This window comes from Acipenser ruthenus, chromosome 1 (genome assembly GCF_902713425.1).
Source record: "Acipenser ruthenus chromosome 1, fAciRut3.2 maternal haplotype, whole genome shotgun sequence".
Lineage (NCBI taxonomy): Eukaryota > Metazoa > Chordata > Actinopteri > Acipenseriformes > Acipenseridae > Acipenser > Acipenser ruthenus.
Genome location: NC_081189.1, coordinates 3,215,382 through 3,231,457, shown reverse-complemented (window position 1 = coordinate 3,231,457; position 16,076 = coordinate 3,215,382). Strand labels below are relative to the sequence as shown.

Below are 16,076 nucleotides of genomic sequence, written 5' to 3'. Positions count from 1 at the left end.
TTCACCCCAACAACAAAACAGACATTTGACTATTAAAAAAAAAAAAAAAAAAAAAAAAAGGCACTAGGAAACAAATACAAATCTTTTTGACAGATCTTGCTGTTGTCCAGTTTGTTTAATATTCTAGATGTATTTTAAATGGTAGGGACTCCCAACCCATTGAAAAATGCAGCTCCAAGGTCATTTATTACCAAGAATACTTTATGGTTTTTTTGTTCATTTGAGCACACAGTCTGTTCACTGTCGCACAGTCATCCGACCGTGCCCCGTGGGTATAATACTCAGCGTGGTGTTCTATACCCCCCTGCAAATTTAAACCGGTGCAATCACCAGTGCACAGTATCGGTGCATTAAATACAACGGCGAAGCCTGCTACCCAACATCAACAGCTCATTCCTGTCCTGGAGGGCTACTCCGCTGCAGGTTTAGGTTTACAGAAATAACGAACTACCTAGACCCGTGGGGATGCTTTTAATTGGTACCTATTAATTAATTTAGACTGGAGTGGAAAAGCCAACCTGGCCCAGCCCTGCGCGCGCTGTCTGGATGTAGTTTAGGATGACCGGAAGCGGTGACGAACCGAGCACCGAGTTTTGACAAATCTCGTTTCCCTGGCAACGTGCCACAAGGGACACAAGTTCGGACTTTTTAATAAAGCCCACATGCAGCCTTCCTAAAAGGGTTGGCATAATTGTGTTGAGGTGCTGCTGAATACAATTTCTTAAAATTGAGTTTTTATTGACAATTTTAACTAATACATGTTATTTAATAAATGTTATAAAAACACATTTTACTACAGTTATGTTCATTAGGACGAGTATTGTTAAGTATTTTAGTATTTTTCTATTTTTAATTTTTGTTACCGTTATGTATTCATACAGTATTAAGATGTTTTGAAATTAATATAAATGTTATTGGAGCTATAAAAGTTTTTTGGTTTTTTTTAAAAATGTTTTAGACCAACTCAGCAAAACAAAAGACATGACTACCAATGAGAAAAAAAGACCGCACTGGTTCATTCGGAGTTTGGGTCCAACCTTCACCTCCTGTATGCTGATGGGACTGAGTGCCTTGTACTTCACCTTCCCGTAAGTATAATGCACTGTTTCACCTGATTTGTAGAAATATAAATCTTTATTATGACTATGCATACAGAAATAAAAAATAACTACAACAAATAAATACAAAAGTATATAACTTGTTAAATTGTTTTGCTTCTCCACAAAGGCAAAGAGCAGGATTGCCCCCTGTATTGCAGTGTGGTGTGGTCAGTGTGTAGCATAGTAGTGTTAGCCCCGGCAGTACTGTTTATTTTGCTGTCCCATGTCCAATGTATTTGACATTGAGAAAATAGCACATAAGCATGGGAACATACCCTGGTCGGGCAGTAAAGGGTTAAGGCAGGTAAACAGTTTGCATTTACATCATCAGTCCCAAATCCATTTGTTTAATACATACAGGAATGAGTTCAGGTTTGTTAATATGGTTCAACGTTTCTGTAAAGGATCTATTTCACCTCCAAAGAAACAAACATTGACCATAAAAAACACATTTTTTTGACCTACAGTTGTGTGAAAAGCCATATTTATCTGGAGCCCATATGCATTACAAAACAAAGGTATGGCAGGTCTTCAGACATGGCTGCATTCATTAAAGCAGTACTTGTTATACTTTTCTGGCTGTGTTGTATTACAGGTGTGTCTGGTTGACAATGAACGTCTCTGTGGCTTTTCCAATATGCTCCGGAGTCCTATTTGTTGCCTCTTTCATTAATTTCCTCGTGACGAGCTTCATGGACCCTGGGATTCTCCATCAAGGTAAATGACAGATTCCCCTGGGTTTCCATATGTACTCCATTTACTTGCTTTGCGCTTGAATCCGATTCCTACTCGAAACTGGTTTACATGAAGAATACATATTATATTGTTCATATAAATGACATGTGAGAATTGTTTTGCTGGACTACGTCCAGCATGTATAGAGTATAGGAACATATTTACTGTATTTCTAATAGTGATTCTGTTGCATGCAAACACCAGCATCTGTGTGGGATGTGAATGTGCATTTACTGTGGTATACCATAATTAAAACACAGCCAACTGCAGTATTTTAAGTATGGGTAAGAACTTATGCCCCTGGTCTCTTTTGCTCTTTTGGTTGGAGAAGAGGGTACCGCAGTGTATTTGCCGTTGGAGATCCTTCCATAACTTCAGTCTTTATTTAGCTGTGCTTTCGTACGCGATCTCTCCTTCAGGCACTCCAGTTCCAGGTCCGCTGGAGGTGAATGAGCTGATAGTGAACGGACTGGAGTGTGACGTGAGGTGGTGTGTGAAGTGTGAGTTCTACAGGCCCCCTCGGAGCAGGCACTGTCGCCGTTGTGACATCTGTGTGGAGGTGCGTCTCTCTGTCCCCATACTCCTGATACATTTACAGGAGGATTTGACCTTTTCAGTTCACCGTAATCTATTAATCTACCCTCACGACTGGAACACAGTCGGTCCTGTGCTATTCTGCATAATGTATGGCACAGTAATGCCTTGATCATTGGTTTCTTGTAAATAATGGAGTGTCTGTTTCGGTCCCTCAGGAATTTGATCACCACTGTGCTTGGATGAACAACTGTGTGGGTCGGCGAAACTATCGCTTTTTCTTCTTTTTTGTGGTGTTTCTCATCCTCTACAAGCTAGTGGTGCTGGGATCCTCTACCACCTACCTGGTGCTGACCTGGTCCCAGCCCTTCACCCTCCAGAAGACTTGCACGTATCCATGTTTTCCTGAAAATAAATACCTGCACATTAAAACAAACAAAAAAAAAGAGACTTCCAATGAGGATACACTGAAAAGAATACTGCACCCAGAAAAACATGATAAAACACAATGGGGATGTGCAACAAAACTGGCATATTGTGTCAAGCTACTTATATAAATTACATACTGTATGTTGTATACAGTATTAAAAGAAAAGAAAGAGCTTTGGTCGTTAAAATTGTCAGTTTAAAAAGCATAGCCATAACCTACCAGTACAGCATGGTCACTTTAATTTACTTCTATAAATTTATTTTAACTGAAATTAACTTGAGATTAACAAAGAGAACTGGCCAAGAAGTGGCAAACATGCTCATAAAATAATATGCTGTTGAATATTAAGTATTAAATCAAAAGTGTGCTTCATTCTTCGAGTGCTGTCAAGCAAAACAATTTATACAGATCACAGAGATGGGTATAATATCTTGAGTTAATGACGAAATGACTGAAATGTCTGTGATTCTTCCTTAACGGAGTCCTTTCTCCTCAGTATCATCCTGATTGTACCCACCCTGCTTTTCCTGATTCAGGTTCTGCCTTTGCTTGGGTTTCACATCAAGTTTATCACAGAGGCTGCGCACACCTACGATGGGGTTGGTTACAAATGCCTTTTTCTTGTGTTTCATTGGTAGACAGTATCTAACACCTCTGTTGCTAAGAGTTTAACAGTACTGTGTGAAACATTAAGGACATAATATTAAACAACATTAAACAATTTTGATTTAAAGGAAAGTAAATAAAAAACAAAAAAAAGTTACTGCATGGCAATTTAAAAACACTACAGTGCCATGTTTCTTATCAAATTTCTTCATGACCCAAATAATCCTGATTAAGCTGTGTCAGGGCCATTCCCCAAGAGCATATTAAAGTGACATTTTTTATGAATGAGTATTTGAAGTTATCTGGTCACTTTTCAGTTAAATTAAGTTTAATTCCATATAGTAAACTTGTTAGTAGAGAGCAGTCAGGCAATAGTTCAGCATTGTATATGTTGGTGCATTTACAATCAGTGTTTGATTGTTGACCTTACAGATTATGCATTATTGAATCCCTTAGAAATAACATTAACATTTTCTTTAACAGAATCTAATTACAGAGTAACTCATGTTAACACCTAACCTATGCTTCAAATTGTTTCCTCGCAACAGGACTTTTTTGATGATGAGGAAGGGAACCCATTTGATGAGGGCTGCAAGAGGAATTGGCTTTTCACGTTCTGTACCCCAGTGGGACCAAGGTAACCTAGTCAATCTACCTCAACATCACTGATGCCCTAATAAAGGTTTCCCATAGTAAGAGCATAGCAAAGTCTGGTAAAGCATAGGGAAAGCATGGTAAAGCAGATGTGAGCATTGTAAAGCCCAGAGAGGTATGGTATAGCATATAAAAAACACGGTAAATACATGATATAACCATGGAAAAGGCACGGGAAAACTGAATATGATCATGGTAAACTTTTAGGATGGATAGGTGACTATCTTTGGCATTCTTTAAACCTACTTTTTATTTGTTTTTGTCAAAAACAAATTAAAGGTGTTTATTGTCACCAGTGCCTTAGTCAAATCTTCTCCCCCCACCCCACCAAAAAAAAGCATGCTTGGATGATTCAGGGTTGCTTCTGTGTACAAACCTTACTGAATATAATGTGCTGTAAGGTTGAAGAGGGAAAAGTACAGTACAGTACAGGATAATTTACTGTACCTGCAAAAATGTAGTAAAGTTTTTCAGTCATATTTAGAAACAACACCTGAGTGTTCAGGAAATGCCAAGTAAATGTTCTTTTCACACTAAGGGGCTGATGTAAGGACAGGCGTAGTGCAAACAAGTGCGGCTGCAATTATTTTGCACTGTGGCCTATGTAAGCTTAAGAGTAATGCAAATTACTCAACACACACAAATAATGAGCTGCAGTCATGATAATGAGGGTCGCAATGAGCGCCGCCTGTGCATCGGGGTATATAGCGGCTGCACTTACAGCCCAGAGGTGAGGTGAGTTCTCTTGGTGCACAGTGAGCAAAGTCCTCTCGGTCACAGAAAAGAAAAGTTTTCTGAGGAGGAGCTGAGAGCGTTTAGGGCTGAGGTCATTCAGCATGAAATTTAGTTATTTGGAAAAGCCTTAGACAACATCAGTTATGCTAACAAAGAGGCTATATGGTCCTCTATAGTGGAGAAAGTCAATGCTGGCGATGTTACCAGGACAGTCATGTGATCAACCAGGTGATAAAAAGGTGAAATTCAGCTATTAGGTCAAGGTGACCTGCGGAGTGAGACGATGACGCCATACCACCGCATCCTCCGGCATCCCAAACAAAGTGAGCCTGGCAAAGTTTTTGGAGGGTCAACAATTGCCCAAGTGCAAGGCAAAATCCTTACATCTCATTATAATGTTTGCGCCCGCTTAGTATTCCAGATCCCCGCACAATTCCACAATCTTTTCTTCATTTGAATACATTTCAATATAATTTAAATGGATTAATTATGGCAAAGGGCTAATTTGATAGCGGGTGCAAAACGGCAGGTGAAAACCATTCTTTACATACGCTGCATTTTTAGTGGCCGCTAAAGTCCCAAAACACAGATTTTGGCTGCAATATGGGTGTTTTGCAGCCGCAAATCACTTTGCACGTATCCTTACGTCAGCCCCCAAGTGAGAATTAACACTCAAATGTTTATCTAAATATGGGTCTTTATATGTGCCTTAACAGTATAGATCCTTATTTCAGTTTCTGGTTTACAGATACATGAAGTCCTCAAAGACTGAGAAAATGAAAAGAAGAGCAAAAGAAGTATTTGAGCCTGTTCCTTTGGAGGAGGCGAGAACTCCCAATTATGCCTCACGTCATGCCAATATCAACAACAAGGAGGTGCTGGGGAGGTTACTGGATGCCAAGAACAACCAGCCACGCTCCATCTTCCAGAGACTGTGCTGCTCCAGGAAGTCAGGCTCAAACAGTTGTGAAGTAGAGAAAGAGCCCGAGAGCAAGGACCCACAAAGAGTCGAGATTCCTGGTAGGTTCGTATTAGGGGGTTGCACATACTCAGACTTTCAGAGCAATTCCCTTTAAGAAGGTTTTTTGTCGGCAGGTATTAAATGAAACAAAACAAGCCTATCAATTCACGTGTTAATTTCACAACAAGAAAAGCTGCCTTTCACTACGCTTTACAACTGAACACCAATTGGAGGCAAACTGTTCTATCACCCAGTGGGCACTGACATTTCTAACCCTGTACTGCTGTACCATGGCAGTGAACTCACAGTGAAAATAGTGATTGATACATACACGTGACCTTTCCTTAGACAGAATTAAGAGCTCCTGCTGGGATATGTATTTCTGCAATTTTATCAGAAGTTAGTTTTGCCCAGGACCACAATCCCATAATTCACAGCAGATAAGACCTATTAGTAAGGAAACAAGCAAAGTGAAATCAAAATGATTTTATATCAAAAGCATAAATATGAGGGAAGACAAACAATTGCAGATAAAATAGGAGTGGTTTTACATTAGTTCGATTACAACAGATTATATATTTATTACACTGTGAGATTGTTATTGATTAGTATTCAATGTGTAAACAATTAAGCAATTAGCACATTGTATTCCCTGCTTTGTAGACTGACTGTTTGAGTGATTGCCCCTCCCGAAGTCAACTTATGTGTAAATAATTTATGTGTATCATGCATAATACATTTCACCGACGGGCATCTATAGACACAACTGCCAGTTATGCCCTGTATTAGATACTCCTCCATCAAGGAACCTTATGTTTGAATAACCCTGTATAGTATATATTGACAACTGTAACTATCAGCATTGAGTTGCTATCCTAAGGTGTCTTGTCAGTGTGGTTGTTATAAAATGTTTTACTTTTTTTATTGCATTACCTAGAAACAGACAGAAGAATGGCTAGATTGATAGCAATACTAACAGTCGGACATACGTTTCCTTTTGCTTTCTCAGATATTTTTGCAGCAGGAGACTCTGAGTTGAGCGCAGAGGGTTTGCAGGGATACGATGCAAACAGCCAGCAACCTGTTAGTTCCTCCAGCATTACCTTATATGAAACAAGTGTTTAAACATCGAGATTCAATGAGAGACCTCTGCAACGAGCTGGCGGTTACTGAAAAGATTCCGTTTCTTTTCCGTTTACAATGGAGATATGTGCCACACTGACCTCTCCAGCAGTCTCAGGTTAATATTAATAAATGATACATTATTACCTGGTTCACCTTTTGTGACTTAATTTTAAAAAATCTTTGTAAATGTATTTTTGTTTTTTCAAATTTTCATTTTTTTGTGGAGAAAATGTTTGCTACCTTTATATAATATATATTGCCATAATGGAAATAAATGGGGCAAATCGTTTTCATAATGTGGATGGAAGCGTGGCAATTATCTAGTGCTTTGTTTAAACGTGTTCCTTTTCCCCAAAAACCTTTAAGACCGTGCTGGACTTTTCTTAAGCTGTAATCATTAGGACCGTGAGGTTGTGAAGGTTACAAGTTAAAGACTTGTTTAGAGCACTACTCACCAAGTATCAGAAGGAATTCCCAGTCAGGTATTGAGCGACATGAGCTTCCTTCATACAGCCCTCGTCAGGCTCAAGACACGTCAAGAAACTGTATGGAAATATTTGCTTTCCTCTTTCGTGTTCTTCACAAACATAAAACTACACATTTTGACAACACTTTTTTATTTATTTTTTATTTACAGAGAGACCAGCTACAGGTATTACGTGTTGGCATAAGTGTGAACTCAAGGAACCCATGTCACAGTAACACATATCACAGAATGTCAACAGAATCTAACCCTTATTGCTGTGAGACTTCAGGGCCCATAGACAAACCCAGGTGTTTATAAATCTACAATTATCATTTTCGAATTCAGTTACTATTAACCAGGCTTGACAGTATTTAGTTGTACTTTACAGTAAGTTTCAGTGCACGCTTCCCCACACAGTGTCCCCGCCTTGTGCCAATGTGCCCGCCCAGTCCTACGCTGTGAGACTGCAAGTGCAGGTGTCAACTCTGAGTGCACAAAAGCCAATGGAACTGACTTTCGATGGCCTGTGAAAGAAAATTATTGCTACCCAGAGATGAAAGGCTTCACATTCCATTGCCTGTATACTGGGTTTCTACTGTATAAGGCTTGTCAAAGAAACTTTCTGCTCTAATGTGTGTTTTTTAACCATACCACCGTCATTGTTGCTTAACCAGAATGGAAGCCCAGCTGTCCATTACGACACCTGACTAAATGCAACACCTTCCACATTCACAAACTATATGGATGCCACTTTCTCTCCTGCTTCAATGAAGTTCCTGATTTCCATCAGAGCAACGGAGGCCATTTTCTCCCTATGCCAAACCCGATGACCTGACCTCATTTCAAACTTCTCTGCTCTACCATCTTCCATAGCTTTGCTCCTTTCTTCTCACGCAACGATTTTCACACCCATTTTGTCAAACTGGTTTTGTTATTGATTCACATGGTTGTTTTATAAGGTCCCTGAATAGACTGTCACTGTCACCTGTAGAATACAATAATAAAAGAAACAGGTAAAATCATTTTAGTTATCCAGCTAATGCAATATAAATCTGTTATTATCTTGCAATGTCTTTTTAAACATAGTCTATTCACAGAAATGTTACTGTAATTGTCCTCTCTTTCAGTGACCTTCCAAAGAAGAAATTGTTATTTTTCACTGTGTTAACTACTTCTGTTTTTCAAAGTCAGGGTTCCTTTTTACCCCAGTGAACTCTACTGTACTGCAGATCATCTCCTGGAACAGCTCCTAACTGATGCGTAAGCACAATGGTACAACCTTTTTTCTCATTGTGCCAACTGCAAAACCTTTACTTAAATGGAATACTAACTGTTGTGTACAACTAAGCGCATTAAAAGATGTGGTGTGCATCTCTCTTCTCTGATGAACTTCTACGAAACCAACACATGCTCTTACTACAAATAAACCATATTGCTAAAAATAAATAATAAAAAATCCTCTGGTGCGTTTCCAGCCTTATCAAAATCCAATTTTAAAACCAAAGTACAATCTACTTTTATCTTAAACATAGACTTAAACTAAAATTATCTTTAAATAACAATATATAAAAAAAAAAGTTTCTCGCAACTAAAATACTCTTCGCCGAATAAACCTGAAAGCAACTTTTTTTTTACATTATCACTGCCATCATTTTAGTGCTTCACCACCTTTGGTAGGTACAACAATTAAAGCAGATACCCACCCTCCAGAGTATGACAGGGGAAGCTAATGCTCAAGCTTCTCACCTCTGGAAGCCTAACCACAAATTGAATTAGCTTTGTGCAACCTGCAGCCTTAAATGGACTAAAGTCCCACATCACAAACGTCTCTTAGCAGTCAGTTAGACGAGTCTAGATTGAGATGCATTGGGGAGCTTTGGGGGGGGAAGTGTGCCTGCATTATACCTGACCAGTATTCGTACCAGAATGCCAAAGCGCTATCACAAACAGTCTTTGTGGGTTTATTGTGCTTTGTAAAAGCCCTAATAAGCTGCACTTGAGTTTCACAAGCTAACAGGTGGTTACAGTCGGAGTTTGTCTTTTAAAACACGATGGAAAAGTTTGCATTGCACAATGTATATGACAATGTATATGACCATTGGTTTGGGTTTGTGTAAAACAAACTTGCAATCATGCAACAAATCCAACTTACTGTACACCCCTAAGATTGTATCACTAGCTTTTGAGTGCCGGAGTGCTGTCCTGGCTACCCATGGTAGACACCCTTCTCAACCCCCTTCATTTTCTTTGGATGACCTAAAAACATTTTTCTTTGATAACATCACATCTCCTGCAACATTTTTAATTATTGTGTGATCTGTGTTACTGACAAGTCCAGTTCTCCACCCCTCCCAACCCCCCAAACCAATCATCTCTCAACAGAATGTAGCTCCGCACAGAGAGGCCTTCGTGTACTGTATATACCTGGCAGACATGAACCACTGTCAGGTTTTAAAAATCACACCTTCAATATGCACAGAATATTGCTGTAAGACATCTGCAAATAAATTAAATATTACTCTTTTTTTGTTTTCTTTTAACTCAGACTGTTAACAGAATGCTCTAACACACTTGTTCTCCAACCAACTTCCACCATGGACAGACTGGTGGCCCCCAGACTGGATAAACCACCAACATCAGGGATGTGCACAGTGACAGCACAGGCTTTTTCAGGATCGAGAATGCTTTTGTATCAACTCCGATTTCAGAACAGGAGTATTTTTTTTTTAAAACTACATCCCAATCACTTACATCCCCTATCCCCATTACATATTACCTACAGTGCTACCCCACTCCCAAAGCTTTCCAGGGGATTAATTCTTTCATATGTGGCCTACATGGGTGGCACTTTTGCAGGATCGTACCCAAACAGCCTTTATGTACACTCACTGCTCATACGTCACTGAACATTCATTCCCCTTGTGGTGGAGGACCCGAGCATGGACAGTGGCTCTAGCTTTCTTTAACAGCAGCAAGGTTTTTAACTCTTGTACCGCATCCAAAATACTGGACATCACACTACTCTGCATAATAACAGAAATCCCCTTCAGATCACTTACGCAACATAAGAACAGCTTCGTTTGGCAGGACTGTAGGGAAATCACTGAACTGATGAAGTGGGTGTCACAACTCCTTGAGTCTAAAACATCCAAACCGCTGGTGTAGTATATAGAAAGTCACTGGACGTTCAACCAGATGGGAATTGAGAGATTAGCTGAGCAGATGATCATTTCCTCAGCCACTGGTGCATGTTCTCCAGGGAGAATAGCAAACTCCTCCCTTCTGTGAACTATGCACAACGTGATTGAGTGTATGCCAAGGTGTATGGTCCCCAAAGATGCCAGGTCGTATTTAACAAGGGCATTCCACGAGGGAGCTTTCTGAACTGCTAGGAACAGTGAGTGTTTATTTTTTAAAGCATGGTTTGCTGGCTTCAGCTCTCTTGTTGATCCACAGTATGGGTGTATGGTCCTTGGGTTCAGAAAGGTTGAACATCAGTGCTATAAAATGTAAACCGCACTACAAGAGAACACAGAGGCTTGTTACAAGGCATGCATGTTAACACTGAATTCAGAAACAGCTTTGAGTCTTTCGGTTTTCTTGTTTTTTCAAGTTTCCGTATAGTTTTGTTTGTATTAAGCTGTACTGTCCTTCCAGAAGGCAGTGAAACTATCCCATGTTCATACCCTAGGAGAGTACTTGGGGTTTCTTGGCATTTCTGTGAAAGATTTCAACTCGTAGGGGATCCCCGTGTCAACCTCGATAGATTTACGGGAGAACAGCAGCCGGATATCGTTGTGCAAATAGATCTTCCCAGACTTTGAGCTCTGGAATCTGAAAAACAAGATTGAGGTATTGTCAGTCTCTTTCAGTTTGCTTGGATACAAAAACACCAACACAAGACAAGTCAGGAGTGCTACAGAACAGTATTTAGATATGGATTGGGCATGGCACACTGCCACCATCTGCTATACTACAGTATACTGTAGTAAACTAGTGTTTTAACCACTGTTAAAAAACTATTTTACTATAGTAAAAAGCCACACTTTTAAATTCTCTTCAGCTATTTGGTGAGCTGATGTTTTCTTAATGTCAGCAAAACACTGAGTTTCCATAGCCACTGTGAAAACTGAAGACAGAAACACACCCAGTATATAAGCAGTCTGCTCTTTACCAGAAACATTATGAATAAGGTGCTCAATTAGAACTAACCTTTAACACATTTGTATGTTTATAAGCTAGTCTTTAACAGTTAATAATCAAAAAAGTGCCAGTTAAATTACTAACAAACTCAACATGACCTACATTCACATCACATATCTTGAATCATTTCTCGGACTGAAATGCACAAAGTGTTTTTTATCAAATTCAGGTTAAGATATCATTAAAGGAGAAATTAACTTTTAATTCTGTAATAGTCTTACTGACTATGGCTTATAAAATACATGTTAAATACTGCGTAAGCATTGTTAAAATGTACTTACACTTCGAGCTATGTGTAACAGGAAGATCTACCATTCACAATGAACTACTATAGTGAGGAGAGCAGCCCCAGCCTGGGTGGTCGCCACGGTTACCTGAGGTGAATCAGGTAGCAGAGTATCCTCCTCCGGTTGGGGGTGCCCCCCTGCTCCTCCCCCTCCTCCACGGGCACCAGGAAGATGCGGTGCCGCAGGAAGGTCACGTGGTTCACTGGCATGTCCCCGAAGCTGTACGTCACCAGGAACATCTTCACCACAGTTTTATTAGGGTTGAATAAGGTCTGCGAGAGAGAGAGAAAAAGAAAGAAAGAAAGAAAGAGAGAGAAAGAAAGAGAGAGTTAGGGTTAGGATTAGGGTTAGAGAGACCAGAGGCAGCAATAATCAAACACTCATTCTTTACAACAAATGAGGATAATTAATGAATTATCTCTATATATCTTTAGGGTTATAAAAATAAAAACACACAACATATCAGAAGTGAATTGTGGTTTTATTGTTTCTGTATGTGTTAAAAGAAGTTAACCTTAAGGAAAAAAACAACTGAGAATCAAGATGAAGCCATCCAGTCAGCAAGGATATCCTGGGATATACTGAACCAGACAATACAGCCAGACTGAGATTCAAGGGGTCTCGCTAGATGAATTTCCTTAATATACAGTTGATTTAAAATGAGAAATATACTTTATTCAACTCTGTGCTTTGTTTTGCAAAAATTTTCACTGATTGTCTTTGGATAGTATAGACCATATTTGGGTGTTTTAGACACACTGCCGTACCTGACAATGTTCATTTATAATGCTCCCATGTTAATAAAGCAATTACAATGAAATATGATATTTTCACATATCCGATGGACCCCTGGAACCAACTTAATTGAATACGACAGGTTCTGCTAAATACTGGATGTCACTGTGCACAGCTTAACTAAGCAAATGAACACAGACATACCGTACTTTAAATATATAACTTTAACTAACTAATATTTAACTAGCAAGAATATCTTTCACAATGCAGACTTATGTTGTTGCAGACACAAAGAATGGCTCACAAAATGGAAAACTGAAAAAAAGAAAAAAAACAAGAAACAAAGGATTCAGTGTAATTGAATAGCATTCCCAGACTCACCACTTGGATGGTTCCTGCTTTGGGAACGCTGTATCCCTTCTTTCCCAAAGGCTCCAGGTGGATCACGCCCTAAACAAGATGCAAACAAAACTCTTCAGAGAAACCTTGTTCAACACTGGCACCTGTTGGGCAAATGCAGCACTGTGACAGCGAAAGCTGCCAGGGAAACAGAAGTATTCCAATCTGAAAAATGCATTGCACCTCTGTTTTAAAAATAGCTTACAGTACAGGGCAGCCATCTTCAATCTTAAATCAACCTGAAATGACTTTCATTGATTTGCTTTAATAAAAGAACTGTAGAATGAAACAAGACACAAAAAGAAACAACAAAAATCCAGTACCGGATAAACAGCAACACTACAATCATGATTATCTTTAATCATGTTTCAACTCCCATTAATTGTCTGTTTGTCTGTCTCTTTTAAAAAAAAACAAACAAACAAAAAAACGATTACATAGCATTTAACACCCCTCTAGTGTAAAGGGCAGCATTAAGTAATACACTTAACACCATGAATGCAAAACATCGTGGTACACTTAGCACCAGGACATTTCCGATAGCATCACGGTACTTGATTATTGTTGTTGTCCCAGCGAGCGTGGCAGGGCAGTGTTACCAGGAAAGGGGAGGGAGCGCTGTGTTCAGAGATGTCATAGTAGGTGACCTCCACAGGCAGGGTGGCGTGCTGGGGGCAATAGGAGCCGCTGGCACCAATCTCTGCAGTGAATCCCTCGATCCGGCCCGACGGGGCAAAGCGGCCCTTCAGGATCGACTCCTGCAATCGAAACAGCAGCAACAGTCTCCGTTAGAAACCAGACCGCGAACACACATGCAAACCAGCGCTCAGGAGCAATACAGAGCTGCGTTACCACCCTGACGCACAGCTCCACTCAATCAAAGGGAAGGGCATGTTCCGCACACTCCCCTACAACAGCAACAGGCTCCGTTAGAAACCAGACCGCGAACACACATGCAACCAGCTCTCAAGAGCAATACAGAGCTGCGTTACCACCCTGACACACAGCTCCACTCAATCAAAGGGAAGGGCATGTTCCGCACACTCCCCTACAACAGCAACCTACTCTGTTAGAAACCAGACCGTGAACACACATGCAAACCAGCGCTCAGGAGCAATACAGAGCTGCGTTACCACCCTGACGCACAGCTCCACTCAATCAAAGGGAAGGGCATGTTCCGCACACTCCCCTACAACAGCAACATGTATTTCAGTAACATACACGCCCCAACACAGATGTAAAAATGATTATTCATGCCATCAGGATCGTGAAAAAGGAGATCACTGTGACCTAAACAGACCCAATTAGTGATCATACAACAATCTGATACTCACACTAAACTGTGGTTAAGCGGTTAGCTTCAAAAACATATTTAAAATAACTCTAGTAAGTAAACTAAGTAAGACAGCAAGTCTGGTCCCAATCAAAGTCTAATGAGAACACATGTGGAAAATGTGATTGAATGTAGCTACAGAACAAGGAAATGGAAAGTGGGGCTTTATTTTATAAAGTGAACCTACCCTTCAGTTTCCAAGAAGCTGCTTTTGATTTCAAAACTGGTCTGAAAATACTTTTCAAGTGTGTTTTGGACTCTGACCAGACCCCTACAGTAGCTAGACAAGTGGAAGTCATAAGGTGAATCATCCAGACAGAAACTCCAAGAACTGAACGCAGGACTGGAGAAGCTGAAATCAAGATTTCTGGTGTATTTATATTCATGCAAGGCTGTTCTAATCAATAAGGACACAGCTTCAGTAGCACATCATTTATTACAACCCACTCAGTGAAATCCTACCTTGCAGATATTCTCCAGCACCACTGTACATGAACCATGGGCCACTCATGACATTTATTAAATAACAATGCTACCACCAACTGAGAAAGCCCAACTATTGAGATATATATATATATATATATATATATATATATATATATATATATATATATATATATATATATATATATATATATATACATATATATACATATACAGTGCCTTGCAAAAGTATTCAGACCCCTGACCAATTCTCTCATATTACTGAATTACAAATGGTACATTGAAATTTCATTCTGTTTGACATTTTATTTTAAAACACTGAAACTCAAAATCAATTATTGTAAGGTGACATTGGTTTTATGTTGGGAAATATTTTTAAGAAAAATAAAAAACTGAAATATCTTGCTTGCATAAGTATTCAACCCCCACACATTAATATTTGGTAGAGCCACCTTTCACTGCAATAACAGCTTTAAGTCTTTTGGGGTAAGTATGTACCAGCTTTGCACACAGTGTCGGGGTGATTTTGGCCCATTCTTCTTGGCAGATTTGCTTCACTATACGTGCATTATAGAGAGGGAGTTATTTTATTTTGTATTTTGGTCAGATGTGTTATGTGTCCCGCGGCGCCCCCTACCCCCTCCCCCATTTATAACGTTCTTCGGTTATAATGCTCATATTGTGTGTGTCCTCCCCCGCCCCCCGCACCCACCTGAGATCTGCTTTATAGCGAGAGGCTAGCAACTGCTTTTGTTAGCACACATTTAACCCACTGCAATACCAAGCCCCCCTGAGAGTACACAGGTTTACCTGCTTCCTTGATAAAACTACAATAACACAATATAATAACAGGTGTGAACCTCACACTAGTCCTGAACCTAGTCTTGGGTTTTCGGAACTACCATGAATTTGAATAATTACGCCTCTGCTAGATCTGCTTTACTCTGACAACACTTATCGTATCATCAATGTCTTGCTTAAACCTGTGGTAGCATTAAGAGCTGTGCATGAAACTAAAGGGAAGGTACAATTTATTCAATTTATTATATATATATACACAGACATGGTTTGCAGACAGACAGACGTATGGTACCTCAAAGTTCCCCAGCAGGGAGCGGCTGATGGAGGCAGATGGCCAGCTGGAGCGAGGAGCCTGGCTCGACTCCTCCCGACGGCTGCTGCGGAGCTGCCTCCTGAGGAAGGAGAGAGAGAGAGAGAGAGAGAGAGAGAGAATTAGGAATCTGCAGCACGGAGACAGAGAGACACAGCCCACCAGTGTGCACCACCACAGCTCAGAGTGAGAGATGCAAAAACAGTACTTCAACAGAG

General features: G+C 40.0%; 2 protein-coding genes across 6 annotated transcripts in view; one reads left to right on the top strand and one right to left on the bottom strand.

The window, feature by feature from the left end:
* The first annotated feature begins 351 nt into the window (after positions 1 to 351).
* Positions 352 to 7,150, top strand: LOC117403581 (palmitoyltransferase ZDHHC19-like). 2 transcript variants are annotated; one of them, XM_059030107.1, is made up of 9 exons: positions 352 to 478; positions 959 to 1,088; positions 1,696 to 1,817; positions 2,255 to 2,394; positions 2,588 to 2,760; positions 3,296 to 3,398; positions 3,954 to 4,042; positions 5,543 to 5,814; positions 6,765 to 7,150. In XM_059030107.1, the coding sequence occupies exons 1-9, from the start codon at positions 466 to 468 to the stop codon at positions 6,878 to 6,880; spliced, it is 1,158 nt and encodes a 385-aa protein (XP_058886090.1). In that variant the 5' UTR covers positions 352 to 465; the 3' UTR covers positions 6,881 to 7,150. The 2 variants fall into 2 exon arrangements, with proteins under 2 accessions (XP_058886090.1, XP_058886139.1); XM_059030156.1 differs by lacking the exon at positions 352 to 478 and adding an exon at positions 647 to 701.
* Positions 7,151 to 7,480: 330 nt separating this feature from the next.
* Positions 7,481 to 16,076, bottom strand: part of LOC117404069 (atos homolog protein B-like) — a 40,000-nt gene continuing 31,404 nt past the window's right edge. For 3 of the 4 annotated variants that reach the window (XM_034926194.2, XM_034006741.3, XM_034006742.3), the window contains 5 exons: positions 15,841 to 15,940; positions 13,570 to 13,728; positions 12,953 to 13,021; positions 11,924 to 12,108; positions 7,481 to 11,180 (listed from right to left, as the gene is read on the bottom strand). In XM_034926194.2, the coding sequence (XP_034782085.2) occupies positions 11,027 to 11,180; positions 11,924 to 12,108; positions 12,953 to 13,021; positions 13,570 to 13,728; positions 15,841 to 15,940 (667 nt within the window). In that variant the 3' untranslated portion in view covers positions 7,481 to 11,026. Of the gene's footprint in view, positions 11,181 to 11,830; positions 12,109 to 12,952; positions 13,022 to 13,569; positions 13,729 to 15,840; positions 15,941 to 16,076 lie in introns of all 4 variants that reach the window. The other variant, XR_009329512.1, reaches the window with a different exon arrangement.

Excerpts from the sequence above, each read along its gene's own strand:
- LOC117403581 (XM_059030107.1), top strand. Across the intron at positions 4,043-5,542 it reads TGTACCCCAGTGGGACCAAG|ATACATGAAGTCCTCAAAGA; the intron begins GTAACCTAGTCA and ends TCTGGTTTACAG. Across the intron at positions 5,815-6,764 it reads ACAAAGAGTCGAGATTCCTG|ATATTTTTGCAGCAGGAGAC; the intron begins GTAGGTTCGTAT and ends TTGCTTTCTCAG.